The sequence below is a fragment of the Boleophthalmus pectinirostris genome, unplaced genomic scaffold (genome assembly GCF_026225935.1).
Source record: "Boleophthalmus pectinirostris isolate CB_2022bp ecotype Guang Dong unplaced genomic scaffold, ASM2622593v1 HiC_scaffold_13, whole genome shotgun sequence".
Classification (NCBI taxonomy): domain Eukaryota; kingdom Metazoa; phylum Chordata; class Actinopteri; order Gobiiformes; family Gobiidae; genus Boleophthalmus; species Boleophthalmus pectinirostris.
In genome coordinates this window covers 27,264,195-27,281,983 of record NW_026571036.1, presented here as the reverse complement: position 1 = coordinate 27,281,983, position 17,789 = coordinate 27,264,195, and the positions used below count along the sequence as shown (strand labels likewise).

General features: G+C 38.5%; 1 protein-coding gene across 1 annotated transcript in view; it reads left to right on the top strand.

Annotated features, from left to right (window-relative positions):
* Nucleotides 1-17,789, top strand: part of LOC110154500 (kelch-like protein 29) — a 798,906-nt gene that overhangs the window by 610,605 nt on the left and 170,512 nt on the right. The window contains exon 14 of the mRNA XM_055149662.1: nucleotides 15,331-15,513. Within this exon, the coding sequence (XP_055005637.1) occupies nucleotides 15,331-15,513 (183 nt within the window). The remainder of the gene's footprint in view (nucleotides 1-15,330; nucleotides 15,514-17,789) is intronic.

Below are 17,789 nucleotides of genomic sequence, written 5' to 3'. Positions count from 1 at the left end.
ATTAAGAAGTTGCCGATACCTCGATACACAGGCCACGATACGATACATATCTCGATACAGTGAACTTTCGATTCAATACAATTCGATATGCTATATTTCAAATCGATTTGATACGGTTCAATAAAAAAATAAAGGCTAAATCATGTCTGTGATATTAAATGTCTTTGTTAAATCACTTCTTGTGCAAAGTTTATATGAAAAACAAACATTTTAATCATCAAAACAGTGAATATGTCAAATGTGTCGCATAAACAAGTTTTCTTCCTCTGAACAAACAACAAAACCGTAGCTGTAACAAATAACTTTAGCAAAATTTACCAAAAAATACTCTTGGTGATATATCGATACAGCAGTCCCACGATATCGATACTGTATCATCACATTAAACGATACGATATATTGTCTCTACTACAACCCCAGTCTCTACTGCAAATGCTGCATAGTGTTTCTTTATGTGGACTTCAGTGGTCCTGACTGTTAGATGAGAAAATCAAATATAGGTTAGTAATCCTAACACAAAATGCATTCTGCTGCCTAAAAAACACACACAAAGATTCATTTTAACACTTAAAAGTCCTGTATTACACAAAATGGACTCTTGTGAGCTGTTAGTGATGTTAAAATGTTGTTATGTTCTCAAAAATAGACCTGGAGTTGCGTTTTGTTTGAGTAACTCTGTGTGATTAGTCTGTCTATATCTCCCAAGCTCTAAATGCTTTGTTCCACCTTGTGATGTCATGAAGTGGTAGTTGAATGAATGCATTTTATTCTTCAATTTCTTCACATGTACAAGATTTACAAAGAAATACAAATTGGAGCTTGTTACGACCCTAAAATGAACCACAACATGTTTAGGAAGGACACGGAAAACAAAGTTAAGGATTAAAGATGTTTTTTTTTTTGTTTTTGTTTTTTTGACTTTGTAGGTTGGTGTGGGAAACAAACAAAAAAACACTTAACCCATGCCCCAAAAAATAACAAAACAAAGTAACAAAGAAAAGGCCAGGACAGGTCAGCCCTATAAGGAACTGCCAACGCACCACTGTCCCTCCCCTAACGTAAACACAACCCCAAAAACTATCCCTACATAAACAAAACAACAAAAACAGGACATCCAGATCCACCAGGGCAAAACAAAAAAGCTAGACTAACAGAAAGCTAACAAACCGCAGGAGCAGGGGAGCCAGCGAGGCAGCTCCCCGGCGCGAGGCGTGTGTGCTACGGGACCTGCGAGTCACCGACAGCAGAGGAGGAGGAAAAAGAGAGCGAGATGGAGAGATGGAGCGCCGGGCTTGCACATTTAAAGGCTCCTGCTGGAAATGAGGAGCAAAAAAAGGAGTCTTAAACATCTACAAAAAACATAACAATAACTTATAAAAACAAAACTAGGTAAATTACTACAAAAAATAGAAAATAAAAAAAGAGAAAACAAAGGTGCCCAAATGTACCAGACCTGACAGCCTCTCCGTACATTTACAAACACATGATACATGACATGGGGAGACTAGACATGGACCAGAAGACAGAGAGCAGAGGAAGGAAACACTGCAGCATAACATGACTATAGATCCAATACTTCTATAAAACATTATGAAATGAACTAAGAGCAAAGAATAAGAGCCAGGATGTTTGGGGGATCAGATTGTTTTGATTTCATGTGTCGTATTTGGGCTGAACTTGTGAAAAATCAAATGTCCAAAACTTTAATATTATTAACTTTTCTAACCATGCACCATTATTGTTGAAAATCTTGACTTTTACCACAGTCTGGTCTTGGAATGTGTAACTTAGTAAACTTAATGAACTGGACAAAACAGGAACCAGACCAGAATCAGATCAGACCTGAGACTCGACTCTGCACAATCTACACTTTGTATATTTGATATTATATGGAAGCCTGTGCGTTACATTTAAAACATTTAGGCTCATCTATGAAGTCCAAATAATACAAAATCTTACCAAATGAAAATGAAATGACAGAAACCACACAGCCCCCACTCCCCTGCACCACCACCACATCCACAAACCTACAGCGGAGTGCGCACCACAAACAGAGTGTGCACCACAGCATCTGCTCCACCTCTCAGTAGACAGTCCATACCGCTGTTCCCACCCTCTCCGCCAAAAGCGCAACTGTTGCTCAACATGCAAACAAACAGTGCCGTGCGATGACATCATCAGCCGCACAGCTGTGAACACGGGCCACAGAACCACAGGTAACAGTGCCCAAGCAGGACACGACCCAAAAGTCCCAGTGTAATTGCACCTCTAGTACAACAGGCGCTGGGACAGACAGTCGTGCTAACTGGACGTCCCTGAACAAATCCCACTCCTCAGTTAAAAGAAAAAAGAAAAAATAACCTGTTGTGTCCTGTGTGCGCAGTGTGTTAAATACACATATTATTTAAACCAGACATGTCCAAACTATGGCCCATGAGCCAAATGCGGCCCTCAGACTTCCAGGAGAATTGGCCTAAATGACCATGCATCAATGAAAAATTAACTTTTCACTGCAAGTTTTTTGAAAATCTACCTTGGTAAAGCTCATATTTAATATTAAGTGTGTGTTTTTAAGGATCTTAGCATGAATAAAGACTGACGGCTCATTGTAACGTGTTAAATATCGACATATTTCAATTATTCACTGTACTGTGCACCAGTCTACGGCCCTCGATCAGCCCTCTGCTTCATCTGAGTTTAGAGATGTGGCCCTTGATGAAAAAAGTTTGGACATCCCTGATTTAAGCGATACCTGATCGGCACAACTCTAAAAAAAGAGAGAACAGCCCCCAGACCATGCCCCTCAGTGGAGGCATAGTATGGAACACAAACCCCGCCCAAAAAAAACACACAAAAAACAAAAACACACACACACACAAAAACAAAAAAACACCTCAGCGACATCAGCACATCATCAAAACACAGCACAGACAAAACAACTAGACTAGATTTCAAGTGAACAGCTCCTTTTACCTTTAGATCAGTAAAGATTGGCAACTCTTGAGCTGAAATGATCCAAATGATTCTACTGAAGGTTTTAGGTCTAGAGTTTAGGTCTCGTGAATGAGTTTAAAAACACAGTGGAGCACTTCCTGTATTACCTCATGACATCACAAGGAGTGTTTTCTGTTTGAGATGAGAACTCAGTCTAAATCTACAGAATTAGTGAGTTAAACATGATCAAATAGATGATAAAATAGTGTAATATGGAGCCTTAAATGTACAAAAGCACAGTAGTTATTTTTCTGTGTTTTGTTGCAGATTGACAAACACAAAAGAAGTGATGGATTACAGCCCATTACGGCGTCTGTATTGTGTCTGATGAGTTACATTAGTGGAGGGGAGTTTTCACAGTGGGCCTTCAGAGCACATTTAGCACGAGGCTAAAGAGAAGCTAACTCCAGGCAGCTGTCACTTCTCATATTCTTTACACAGCGCAGGAAACAGCCAGACACATGAACATGATTTATTTCAGCCCAAAACAATACAACTCATCCTCTAATTAACTTTTTTTCTCTTCTTCAGAACAGTTTTCATATGCAAAAACCAACCAGTCTGTATCATTTTGGTCAAACGTGGAATGAGAACTTTTCTGTTTCGATGCTTGACTCCGTGGAGACGACGCTCACATTTTACATTTTTAAGACATATTGTTAGGGTGACCATGTTTTTATTTGTTATTGCTATGCACAGTACGGTATTAAACCTTTTTATCTTCATGGAGACCAAACTAGACCAAGTTATAAGTCAGATCTGTGGAGAGGCGACCCCACTCACAGTCAGAATGTTTGTTTTTCTAAGTATTTTTGAGCTGTAAAACCACCTCTAATTGAATAAATGTAAAGTGGAGCAGTTTAATGTCACACTGTGGATAGAGTGACTAGATTTTCAAAGTAAAAAAACTGTAACCTAGTTCGTAATTCCTAGTTTGTGGTCGTTTGTAATAATAAAATTGTGAAACGAGTGTGTAATTAAGGAAAACTGTTCTGCACTCGGCACTAATGTGAGTCACTATTATTTGCATTTTCTTTGTGTTTTGGTCGTTTTTAAGCAGCTTTTCTGTATTTTACCTAAACAAGTGACAATTTATACCTCTCTTTAATGTTGGCAGGGTTCAGATTGGTCAAAAATAGGGACATCTGGGACATTTCTTGTATAAAACTGGGACACATCACTGGTTTTGGATAAATCTAATTCGGACAGAGGACAAAGGACTCAAAACTGGGACTGTCCCGGGTAAACAGGGACATCTGGTCACCTTAGCTTTACCTTACAGGCGGTTTTATACAGGGTGACCACATTTTCAGAATTCAAAACTGGGACACATTCGGGTTGGGATGGTTGATGTAAATAAAATTGTACCATTGTCCATTCTCGACTCATTTGTCATAATCTGAAGGACCTCTGTTGGTACCATTTTCAATTATATGTTTTCTGTGTTTTCTATTTTAGCTTAACAAATGACAGTCTATCGTGTTTTTTACTGTTGGTGGGTAATCAATTGGACAAAAATAGGGTCACCTGGGATATTTGTTGTATAAAACTGGGATAAATCAGTGGTTTTGGATAAATCTGCTGGGCCAGGGAGACAATGTTGAAAACTGAGACTGTCCTGGGCAAATAGGGACGTCTGGTCATCCTACATATCGCTAGCCTGATTCATCAGCCGGTTTCACTTCATGAAAACCGTCTGACCTCACAGCATTAGGATTCATTCACTCGACGGCAGGCGGGTACTTTTTTATTTAACCAATCGCTGTTATTTGGTCGTGACACATGTAATGCACCAAATCCCGTAGGAAGAAGGACAATAACATCTTTCCCCTTGATAAAATTCACCAAACGTTACTCTTTGTTCTGGCTTTAAATCCTCGATCTCAGGAATCGTTGCCAACACAGAATGTTTGTCTTCGTCTACATCCATCTCGACCGCTTTGTTCACTGTTGTGTTGTACCACAGAAAGGGACCCAGACGTCATGGAGTTTGACGTCATGGCTTCACAGCTCACAGCTGATTGGCCAGGGCGCGGTCTTCAACTTCCGGGGTTCTTGCAAACCATCTAGTGCATTTTGATTCCTGACCTAGTCGCTGGAGAGAAATGAAATTGAGCGGAGGGACTATAGGTGGCACCAGCCTGGCCAACATATTGTGCTTGTGTCTGCTAAATAGTTATAATCTTTGACTCCTTTTTCATTCACCCCTTTGAGTCTGTCTATACCTCCGAAGCTCAAAATCCTCTATTCCACCTTGTGATGTCATGTAGTGGTAGTTTTCAAGTTAACAGCTATCTTTTACCTTTTGTACAATAGAGATTGGCAATTCCAGAGTTGAATGGAGAAATGGATATAGAGAAAAACAGAGTGGAGCACTTCCTGTATTAGCACATGACATCCCAAGGTGGAACAGAGTGTTTTCAGTTTGAGAGAAGAATGTGCAGGGTTTGTGTGTTAAATGTGTGAATGAAACAAAAAAAGTCCAGGTGTGTTTGTGATGAGGATTTTAACTTGTCTAGTTATATTCGTTTGTGCAGTCTGTGGAAGTTCTTTGGGAGTTTTCCTCTCCCTCATCTCCTCCTCTCCTCCCCTCCAGTCTTTCCTGTTGCCGTGTATCTCTCCGCCTGCTTCTCTCCAAACACACAGCTTGTTTTGTGGTCTCTCGGCGCGGCGTCTTGGAGGGGCCCTAAACAAGATGGCTGCCTGCCAAGCCTGATCACTGCAGCCTTTATCCAGTGCACTCCAACTCCACACTCAACCAACTGAGACAGACTTAAACATGGTGTCCCTGTGTGTTTGATCACTCCACACTCACTCGTTTACTCGTTTACACAGAACTTAAATTCACTCCAACTGATTTGTGACCATTGATTTTGTAATTCCACCTTGACATGACTAAAGTGTCTCAGTGTTCAAAGTTAGGACTGTGCCATTATCAAATAAAGGTCCATTATTACACAAGACTGACTCTTGTGAGCTTTAAGCCATGATATAATGTTGTTTCCTCATCCCAAACAGACCTGGAGTTGTGTTGATTCACTCATATTTCAGTAACCCCTTGTTATCAGTCTGTCTAGTGAAGGTCCATGACATTTATGAACACGGTGGAGCACTTCCTGAGTTACCACAAGAAGTCTTTTGCATTTTCATTTTTATTTAAGAGAGGAACTTAACCTAAATTTGCAGGGTTTGTTTGTTAAACATGGGTGAATGAAACAAAACACAACCCAAGATTTTGATGAGGAAACAACATGGTCACATAGATCATAAAATGGCACCATGTATTTCTCAGTGGCCTTTGTGTTGGTCAGAGAAGGTAGCAGATCTGTGTCAGGGCAGTTTGAGGAGAGTAAGAGCCAAAAGTGTCTCTCCTCTATGTCCTGCAGCATCACAACAGCCTCCAGGGGGCGCCCCTTACTTCCTTTCTGGTGTTTCGGTCAGGTGATGAAATTCATTTCATTCTCATTCTCTGTGTTTCCTCTGGAAAGTCTTGGAGTATTTCTTCTGGAAGGTCTTCTGCCACACTTACTGCCACATATGGTGTAAAAAGCCTGTTACATGTCAAATGTTCATAGTTAGTTCTTTAGTAAGCTTCTTGCATGGTCTCCATGGATACAAGAAAAGAGTTCATTTCACAAAATCCAGCAGTCTCTTATTTGTGTCCTTTGAACTGCACATACTGCACTTTTTAGTTGGCCAAAATCCCATGATATAATATTAAAAATTGAGCTCAAAAAGTTTCAAAAAGCGCTCAGTATGTGAACCAGGTAACCACAAAAGCAGCCAACCACTCTGCTGCCATGGGAGTAGTGACAGTTTAAGTTATAATAGCAGATATTTTCACAAATTGCTGTAAAGAGAACTACTTTTGGTCCTTGGGGCCGATTCAGCAGGAAGCCTGAGGGCTGCACTTGGTCCCTGGACCACAGTTTGGACACCCCTGCCTTAAAAGTATTTTGTTGGGGATAAAAATAGATGTAATGGAATAAGTGAAAGAAAGTTGATTGGACCAGGTTCATCAGGGATTAATTGTACTTTAGATTCTAATGTACTGATCTGTTTGTTCACATCTTGACAGTTTTGGCTCAGAAGTGTCACATGATCAAAGTTAAGTTTATGATGCACTGTGGAACATTCCAGTCAAAACAATCACATTTTATCGAGCTGACATACCCTCTACCAAAAAAGTTACACAATACATCTTTAATACATTAGTTTTCCATGAGAACTAGAGAAAACTTCACTGTTTTGCATTGGGTTTTGCACTTGCAGACGCGCATATTGACGAACGGCTGTGCCAAGGCCTGCTGAATTCTAAACAGCGCAACAACAATGGGAAATCTATGGCTCCATGACTTCAAGGATGTGGTGGAAAAATAACTAAATTTCAGTTCGATGTATGTATGAAAATGTGTGGTGTCGTGTTGGACTGAGTCAGTACCTCCTGTACCCGGCGATATCTCAGGGCTGGATTCTGTTGACTGTACTTTTCTTTATAACTTGTAGCCATGTTCATTGTGGAGGTTGGCCTTCAGATTGTACCAGGAACTGCATTTACTTTCCTGCTGAAAAAAGTCCTTCTCAATTTACTTCGTAGAAACTTTCAATAATATATAACATAATAACATATGTAATATATATATATTATATATTATATATAACATGGCCTTGACAAGAAGGTAATAACAAGGCATGGAAAAAATGTATTTTTTCTCTATGGAATGTGGAATGTTTTACAGTATGGTATGAAAACTTTCTATCTTCATGGAGACCAAACCGGACCAAGTTACAGGTCAGATCTGTGGAGAGGCGACCCTGCTCACAGTCAGAATGTTGTTTTCAAGTTATTTTTGAATTATAAAACCACCTGTAATTGAATAAATGTAAAGCAGAGCTGTTTAATGTCACACTGTGGAACATTCCAGACAAAGCAATGGCATCTCCATACAAACAAGCAGGATATGGACCCCCAAACAAAGTTACATAGTGCACCTTTCACATAGTAAATTAAAATGTAAAAAATATTAATAATAAAAATGAAAAAGTGTACAACAAATAGACAAATATTTGATTCTGTGAAGGATTTTTATGTGCAGTGTTTGGTACAGTTTTCTTGCACGTACATCTCCACGGAGTTAAACAGGTAGCAGAGCCCACACCAGAAAAGTTACATAGTGCATCTTCACAAGTTAAATCACCTTTTTCCATGAAAGCCCTCTCTGTTTGCGGAGATCCAAAATGGGACTTCAACAAAACCAAGAGAACTAAAAAACAGGACAACAGAGAATCACAACCCAGGAGAAAGGGAGTAACTATTCCTTACATGGCTGGTGTTTCTGAAAAACTACAGAGGATCTTCAGACAACATGAGATCTCGGTCTATTTCAAACCTACGAACACTCTAAGACAAAAACTGGTCCACCCAAAGGACAAAACACCGAGCCACAAACAAAGCAATGTGGTCTACTCCATTCAGTGCAGTGAAGACTGCAGTGAACATTACATTGGAGAAACAAAACAGCCTCTTCACAACAGGATGCACCAACACAGACGAGAGAGCAACAGTGGACCTCAGTCTGCTGTACATCTCCACTTAAAAGCCACGGGCCATTACTTTAAGGACAGTGAGGTACAGATTTTACCCAGAGAAAAGAATTGGTTTGAGAGGGGAGTGAAAGAAGCCATTTTTGTTAAGAAAGAGAATCCTTCTCTAAACAGAAATGGAGGCCTCAGACACCATCTATCTCCTATTTACAACTCCATCCTCAAACCTAAATCAAAACAAACAAGAGAACAACACGTGTATCCAGGTCAGGCCCAGAGGTGTGGAAGCTCCATTATGGCCATAAATTGTAATGCTACTTAGACCCAACACCCTGCACTAACTAACAAACAGAAATGGTAAACAAGTAGGTGTGTTAGTTTCAGTTAGTTAGCTCCTCCCTGCAGACAGATATAAGGAAGTGTCCACCAGTGTCTGACCAGAACTGAAGAAGCAGCTTGGATGAGCTGCTTCAACCAAACTTTTGTCCAGTCGACAAACTGAATTTTCTCCTCGACATGGATTCTACCTGGACGACTGAGGGATTCTTCACACATTTTTCCATGTATTGATTATTGATTGATCAGATATTAACCAAAATGGACTCTTGCGAGCGTAACGGACTAGGGCTAACGATCTGACTGCGGTGATCTGTGCGATCAAAAGAAGGTCCAGGCAGGAGTGAAAGTGTGTGAATGAATCAAAGGACACAAAATTAGTTCAAAGTTATATATGAATAATATGAATTCAGAGTAGATATAAGAGGTATGAATAATAAAAATGTATTCATATATTATTATTATTATTATTATATAGGTATAGTTTAACAAAAACAAAACAACACACACAAAAAAATGATACAACCAGTAATAGTCTCTCCAAAGTCTGAGTCCAGTTTATAGGCAGGAGTAGAGGGTGATATTAGAGTTATTGTAATCCAAAGTTTAGAGTTATTGTAATCCAAAAAAGAGTAGGTTCCTGTGTTATGAAAGAGGTGTTTGTATCCTACCGTGATTCATGCGGGGTTCTGTAGCTCGCCATCCAGTGTAGTGTTGTGGAAGTGCATTAGAATGATCCAGTGTGGAGAAAAAAAACCTGACCTAGAACAGGGTCAGTAAAACAGAAATTAGCAATGAAATAAATTTACTTAAATTAGCCTTAGCTGGTGTAATAAATCATTACTAAAGGAAATAAAAGTTAATTATTCAATACCATAATTCAATACACACAAAAGTAAACAACTGGTTATCATTTGATTAATAATATACTAATACTAATAAACTCAAATAAAACTACAAAAATATGGTGCACCTTTAACAAATAAATCATTCAGTGTTTCTTTGTTGCACAACCGGTTCCATTCAAAATAACCATTGCCGCTTGGGCTCGTGCTTAAAAGTAGCTAACATTCTATAAATGTTCGGGACGATCAAATACACATTGATCCGTGCAATGCTAATGGCTTTAGTGAAGTGTTCGGGTTGGATAAAAAGTAAAATAAAGGGGGGATTAAACTAAAAAGTCCATGTATTAGTCCCGCCGGCCGCATTTGTTTGTGGAGGTAGTTAGCGTTAGCTTAGCTGGCTGTATGTGGGTGTTGACAGGTTCGCGGAAATCATAAATATTTTTCATAAGAAGTATTTTTGTGACTGACCGTTGAGATGTGTCTGAGGGGAAGGAAAGAAGGCTGTATCGGCTCCAGCAAATCTTTATTAGATCCGTGATGAGTAGTGATGTTACGAGATGTGCCGAGGCTTCGAGGCCTGTGTCGAGTGTTTCGGGGGTGTTTCCGCGAAGCGCGTATCGAGGCTTGTTTCATTTGGGGGAGGAGCCAAAAATGATGACATCCGAAGCCTCGCTTGCCCGGCTGTACCACGTGACTGCTTCAGGAAGTGGTTCGCGGATTTGGCGCGATTCGAAACAGCGGCAAGTGAAATGCAACAGATTCCCCCAAAACATTTAGTGGTTTGGGGTTATTGCGAGTTTGGTACATTCTATTTGAGATTTTTATTTATTTATTTATTTATTTATTTTAAAGCAGGGGAAATTCTCTGTAAAAAAGAAACCGTCTGAGTCCAAATACTGTGGAGAAATTGATATTTTAAAATAAAAATGAATAAAATGACCCTATCTTGCCGTCCTTATTGTGGCATAAGCACAGATGTAAAGTAGTAACACAAGCACAGTCACATTACATCCTGATCTCCAATTTGTTCCTACTTTTTCTTTTAACCCAACCTTTATATCATGAACACAGACTCCAGGTTCATACATTCACACTTTATGTTGAAATCGCAAACATTCATATATTTCATCGTTCATTTATTCAGTATAAATCTTTCCATCAGAACCTCGATGATCATGTTGATTGTTCTATTGTCACTCTGCCTCTTATACATTTTTTGGGACACTTGATGGCGCAGTGGAGCAAATGAAGCACCTTGAAGCATCGGCTCAAGAGTCGAGCAAATGGCTGGAACGCTTCAGTGCTTCATGGGGCTTCATCTCACCATCACTACTGAGGGGAAGGAAAGAAGGGTGTATCGGCTCCAGCAAATCTTTATTAGATCCGTGATGAGGCGTTTTTCCAAGTGTTTTGAGTAGCAGCGATGGAGCACCGGAGGAGAGGAGCAGGAAGGGGTTGTGTGTGTGTTGGGGATGCCGGAACTAAAAGAAAGTTATCCCGCCACAGTAAGGGTGCCACAGGAAGTGGTGCTACTTGACGTGGGTTACATGAGCTTTAAGTCATGTTAGAACGATTTTTACCTCCTCAAAAATAGACCTGAACTTGTGTTTTGTTTCATTCACACATGTTTGAGGAGTAACCTTTCAGTTTTAAGATGTCTACATCTGCAAAACTCAAAATGCTCTGTTCCACCCTGTGATGTCATGTAGTGGCAGTGTTGGGAAGGTGACTTTTAAAATGTATTCCCCTACAGATTACAGATTACATAAACCAAAATGTAGTTTGTAACAGTAATCCATTAAATTAGTTAAAGTGAGTAACGTAATCTGAATACTTTGGATTACTTGATTTGCTGTAGAGAAGCAAAGACGAGGAAATCGTAACATAAGATGTTTTGTCTGATAAAAATAAATTAAAAGCCCAGACTTTACTTAACAATATTAAAAATATTATTGATAGAAGAGGAGGAGACACGTGCACACAGCAGGATTTAGTCCTGTTAAATCCTGTTTGAGACATAGTTTAGACCTGGTTTTAGATCTGGTTTAGTCTTGGTTTAGATGTGGTTTAATCTTGGTTTAGATGTGGTTTAATCTTGGTTTAGTCCTTGATTAGATTTGATTTTAGACCTGATTTTAGACCTGGTTTAGACCTGGTTTGGACCTGGTTTAGTTTTTAGACCCGGTTTTAGACCTGGTTTAGACCTGGTTTTAGACCTGATTTAGACCCAGTTTTAGACCTGGTTTAGACCTGGTTTTAGCTCTGATTTAGTGTCCGGCAATGAGTGGAATTACAGAAAAAACAGGAAAATACCTCTGTGTAATCCATTTATTTCAACAAAGTAACTGTAATCTAATTACCGCTCACTGAAACAGTAACTGTAACCGAATACAGTTACTCATAATTTGTACTCTGATTACGTAACTCTGGTACATGTAATCTGTTACTCCCCAACACTGTGTAGTGGTAGTCTTCAGATAAACAGATAAACCTTCTGCCTTCTGTTCAGTGGAGATGGGCAAATCCAGGTCTGAAATCTAGTCTGATTTTTGTGGTGTATGGAGTTTAAAAACATAGTGGAGCACTTCCTCAAGTCTTTTCCTTCCGGGCGCCTCGGCTTTGGAACGACCTGCCTCAGGAGATAAGTCTCATACTTCATCATCTTCTTTAAATCCTTTCTTAAAGCTCATTTGTATCGGTTAACCTTCCTTTAACTGCTTTTAGCTTGATTTTATTCCTTGCTTATTTTTATTCTATTTTATTAAATTATTTATTATAATAAATTGAACTGATTGCTTCATTGTCTGATTTTTATGCTTTCTGGATGCTATTTTTGGGCCTCATTCATGAACAAATTTTAACATTTTTGGCATTCACAAAACTTTTTTTTTTTTTTTTACTGAAAATGTTCTTCTGGAAGAACAAATCCTGCAAACAGTCAGGAGGAAATTCTATTGTTTCAGGGTTAGTGAATATTATTACTCTGATAAAAACGAAATAACTAAAACTTCTAATTCCTCCATGATTGTAAGTTATATATATTCATAAATTATTTCCTATAAACATATGACTCTGTGATACAGTAACATTTATGAGGAGTTTTTGAGAGCCTGTGGCTCTTGAGTCTAAGTCTACGTTCACACTGCAGCCTGAAGTGGCCCAAATCTGATTTTTTTGGCCCCTATGTGACCTGTAACTGATCTTTTAATGACAGTTAACAACAGATTAGATTTTTTTCAAATGTGACCCAGGCCACTTGGATATGTGCTCCTGAAACCGATACATATCTGATCTTTTGACATGTGACTTCAGTCTGAACGGCCAAAGTGCATTCATCCACCTACACGTTATCAACAAGACACAAACGTCACTATTCTGCACTGAAGTAGGTGAAAATTGTTAATGAAGCAAAGCACATCACCACTCACCACTCTTGGCTACGTCTCCACATCCACATGTTCCTTTCAACGGACGTCGCTGCCGCTGCCCCACAAAACACCACGACCAAAAACCTCGTCCTTCTCCTTCTCAATCTCCTCTTTAAAACAAGTAAGTTGTTCATGTTCTGGCTCCGGTACGAGAGGAACTTTAAAATCTCCAGGTGCTCGATGCTGCGTCCATGTTTGGACAACTTCCGTAAACACAGAGCACGCTCGCTGCGGTTGACGTCATTGTGTCCTCTGGTGCACATATGGGACACTTTTGGGCCGTTTAATGTTCACACTGGAGATCACACACAAGTCGCATTTAATTGGAAATGTGAACGACCTCGCAAAAACATCGGATTTCACAAAAAAATAAGAATTGAGTCTTAGGCTCTGAACGTAGTCTAACAGACTTTCTCCAGGCTGCAGTGATCCTCAGTCTGTCCCAACCCCAGTGTCTCCATCAGGGCCTCTGTCACAGCCCTGAGCCTGAACACCCCCACCCCATCCCCCCTCCCTCGCTATTTACCACAGGTCCACAATCACGGAAAGTGCGATAAATACGACAAAAGCATTTGTATATTTCAATAAGTTTCTTTCTGAGTGTGTTCATGTGAGTTTGGACATTTGAAATCACCGCTGAAGCTGTAAAACAGTCGTAGTCTGTAGACGCTCCACCTGACCTCCTCATCACGCTCTCCCTCGAGCTTTCACACCTCATAATATCAAACCCATGTTGGCCATATCTGGAAGTTCAGAGGGCGTTTTTGACCAAATACATATTCATTTTCTATGCAAATGAAATGTAAATGAGCTGGAGGTGTTGGTAGCTGAGTGTTGGTGAATTTGGCGCAACTGTCACTTAAGAAGGAATTTGTCTGCTTAAGAACGTTTAGTGAATCTGAGGCAGGGTTTTCTCAACATCTTCTTAACGTGGAAGTTACAAACATTTTTAAAGAAAAGATTCATGAATGAAGCTGTTGTTTGCTGCTTGTCCAGCACTTTGTAAACCTTATTTTTAAAAGTGCTTTATGTATAAATATTGATTATTATTATTCCTGTGTTTTCCATTTGATGAACTCAGCCTAAATGTGCAGGGATTTGTGTGTTGAACATGTGTGAATGAAACAAAACACAACTCCAGATCAGTTTTTTATAATAATGAAACAACTTTATAACATAGATTAGAAAATATGTGGGACTCTGCTCCAAAATCGCTTCTATAACTGCGAGCCTCAGGGTCTGGTCAAGCGGTAACCGAGGGAAACAGGGGCAGATTTTTGACATTCAAATAGCTCTTATTCAGAAACTAGAGGAACTATTGAAATAAGTAAAGTATCAGAATGTAGGAAAGAGTTAACACACAAAATATGCAGCACTTTTTGGGCAATAAATCCAAACAGTGATAACTCTTGGTTCTCACTTACATATCCTTAACAAACTGGTTTGAATATTTGCTTCATATAGTTTTCTACCATATGGTACAAGATTAGGTTGAAAAACCTCTTACTTTTTGAGTCATGAGATTTTTTATTAAGAAAGGTCATGGTAACGGAGGGAAAATTGTGCAAGCAAGTAGAAGGTGCATGATTTTGTATAATTTGTCAGCTTTTTTCTTCCAAATACTTTAATATTACTTCAAAATGAAAGGAAACTATTTCTATAAAATATGTCAGTCCTTCCAAGCAAATTTTTATTTTTAAATCATGTACCTTCATCAACAGTTCAAAGATGGAATAACACCAGATATGATTAAATACATTTATTTACATGATTTGCAGGTCTTTGAAATTTGGGAAATAATTTTTGTTCCATGTTTCATACATGGTCTGTTTAAAACGTATGGAACTTTAGAACCAAAAATGGTACAGAAAAAAAGTCAACAGTTTCATAAACTAGAGTACATATGTATCTGTTGAATACATTTTTATATCAGATGCATTAACTTGAATTTTTGGCCTTGTTGTTTACTTCTGCTTGACCAGGCCCCTCAGTGAGCTTCATTTGACTGGAGCCAAACGCTGTAGGTGACTCAGACTCACTTAGTCCACTTCTTCATACATCTGTGTTGCCCTTAGACATACAATTTACAGTATTTACCCCTCCTCTATGTCCTCCTCTTCCTCCTCGGTGGTGTTCCGTCTCTCTAACCGTCCTCTCCTCCGTCCCTCGTCTGTCTTCAGGTGTAGCGGAGGTGATCGTCCTGGTGGGGGGGAGACAGACCATCGGGATGAACCAGAGATCTCTCACCGCCGTGACCTGCTTCAACCCCCAGAACAGTAAATGGTACCCTCTGGCCAGCCTGCCCTTCTACGACCGAGAGTTCTTTAGCGTCATCTCGGCGGGGGACAACATTTACCTGTCAGGTGAGTCCGGCGCGGTGACGTTTACACACCTGCTAATGGCTTTAATGCTATAGGAGAGAATATAGGGGCTAGACTATACGAGCTTGGCAATGTCACTTCAGAGTCAATGTGTGCTTACAAGTTTTACAGTAAATATAAGTATAGAGGTCTGTGAAAGTTGAGTTTGTGTTTTAGTATTTCATTCAGAAAATATTCCTTTTGCATTTACTTTGTGCTTTTCTAGAAACTTTTCGATCTGTTGTTTTATGGGGTTCGGTCAAAGTGTATAATAAAACTAGAGAAATCTTCAGTATCATAGTATTCTAGTAGAAATATAGTACTTTTAACCTTTGCCTGTGAACATGTGACTAGACTTACAGGGCCAAAAATATTGCTCATAGACACAACAAAAGAGAAGTTGGAATCAAACCACCACCTTTTTACTGCATAATTACTTATTATTATTTATTATTTATTATCTAATATTTATTATTAGATATTTTCTGCTTTAGAGTTCTATCACCTGTTCTGTCTGTAGAATTCTCAATTTTTTTTTCTTTTTTTTTTTTTTAAGTTTTCTTTAAATGTATACTATAACAAATGTTAAGACTGTGCAATTAATTAAATTTTGATCGTGATTTCGATTTGTGTGTCAAACGATCTCCAAACTCATAAATAAATAAATTAAATAAGTATAATAAGTATATCATAAATAAGTTTATTTATTTATATATATATTTTTTAAATATAGAGATTGTAGAACAGCTGGATATAGAGTTTGTTTGGATACATTTATTTTTTTCTATGCTTTATTTAATGTATTTTCAAAGTATATTTTATTCATTTTATGTTTTATATCACAAAACTGCTCTAAGGTTAGTATTTGTAGCCTATATTTATATTTTAATTAGAAAGTTTTGTCTCAATTATCAATAACAAAGTGTTTTGGATTTATTATTATTATTATTATTATTTTTTTTTTTTTGAGAGAGAAATGCTGAGTAAATGCATCGTGTAACTAAAAAATAATCTTTTAAATAATCATCATTTCAGTATTGACCAAAATAATTGTGATAATGATTTTTTCCATAATCGAGCAGCTCTAACTAATGTCCAGTGTTTATACCAAACTAATGTGCACAAAACATGAAACCAATACTGCTTACAAATTATTATCCATGTATGCAAGGGAAAATTACTATGTCATATTTACTGACAAGCAAACAAACTGTCATTTTACATTTATTGATATTTTGCAGTGACATCACTTTGGGGGTGTTGTACATGTATCTGTATGGTGGAATGTTCAGAATTTGCATTGGAGACACAATGCACACAACAGCAAACACTGTCAAAAAATGTTAAGCTTGTCTGAAAACAAGAAAAATATCAAATCGATTTAAACAGCACATGTTCAGGAGCTTGTGATCAGTACGAGTGTTGTGGAAATTATCTGTAAAATAATACCAAAACATACAAGAAGACTAGACCGTCTCTGGTTTATTACGTTTGCGTCGGTAACAAATGATCTCACTACTGACAAGTTTCTGCTGCACTGAGCCCAAAGCAGTGCGGTAACAACACTTAAATACTTTATGAGGTCCAAGTCCTTCCCAAGAACAGTTTGCATTTATGTCAGTCTGGCCATTTGGCTTTGACAGCTCACAAAAGTAACACCTAAATGATCATGTGACTACAGGTCAGGATGATCAAACACTGAACATGTGAAATAAACCGCAGACATGTAAATGGAAAACCCAAATGTACCTATAGGCCTCCTGTGAGAGGATTAGACAGAGAATAGTGTGGCTTTGAACTCTTGGAAACTCCCAATACTCAAATTTGCACCACAACGAGCATTCATGATCCTGTTTAGGAGTTTGATTATCAAATAAAAGGTGACTGCAACTTAGGCTATGTTCACACTGCAGGGCTTAATGCTCAATTCTGATTTTTTTTGCAGTGTCATTCACAGTTCCAATTAAATGCTACTTGTTTGTGATCTCCAGTGTGAACTTTAAACGCCCCAAAAGTGTTACGGAAGTCGCCTAAACATGAACGCAGCATTGAGTACGTGGAGATTTTAAAGTCGCTGTTGTACCAGAGCCAGAACATGTACAACTTATTTGTTTTTTTGTTTTTTGTTTTCAATTAACCAGTATTGTAATGTACACTGAACAAAACACAAAATAAGGATCCAGGTGTACATTTGGCACATCTGACCAGTAACATAAACTTTTTTTTTTTTTTTTTTTCCATTAAAGTTTATTGGAAACAAAGGAACAAAATATATCATT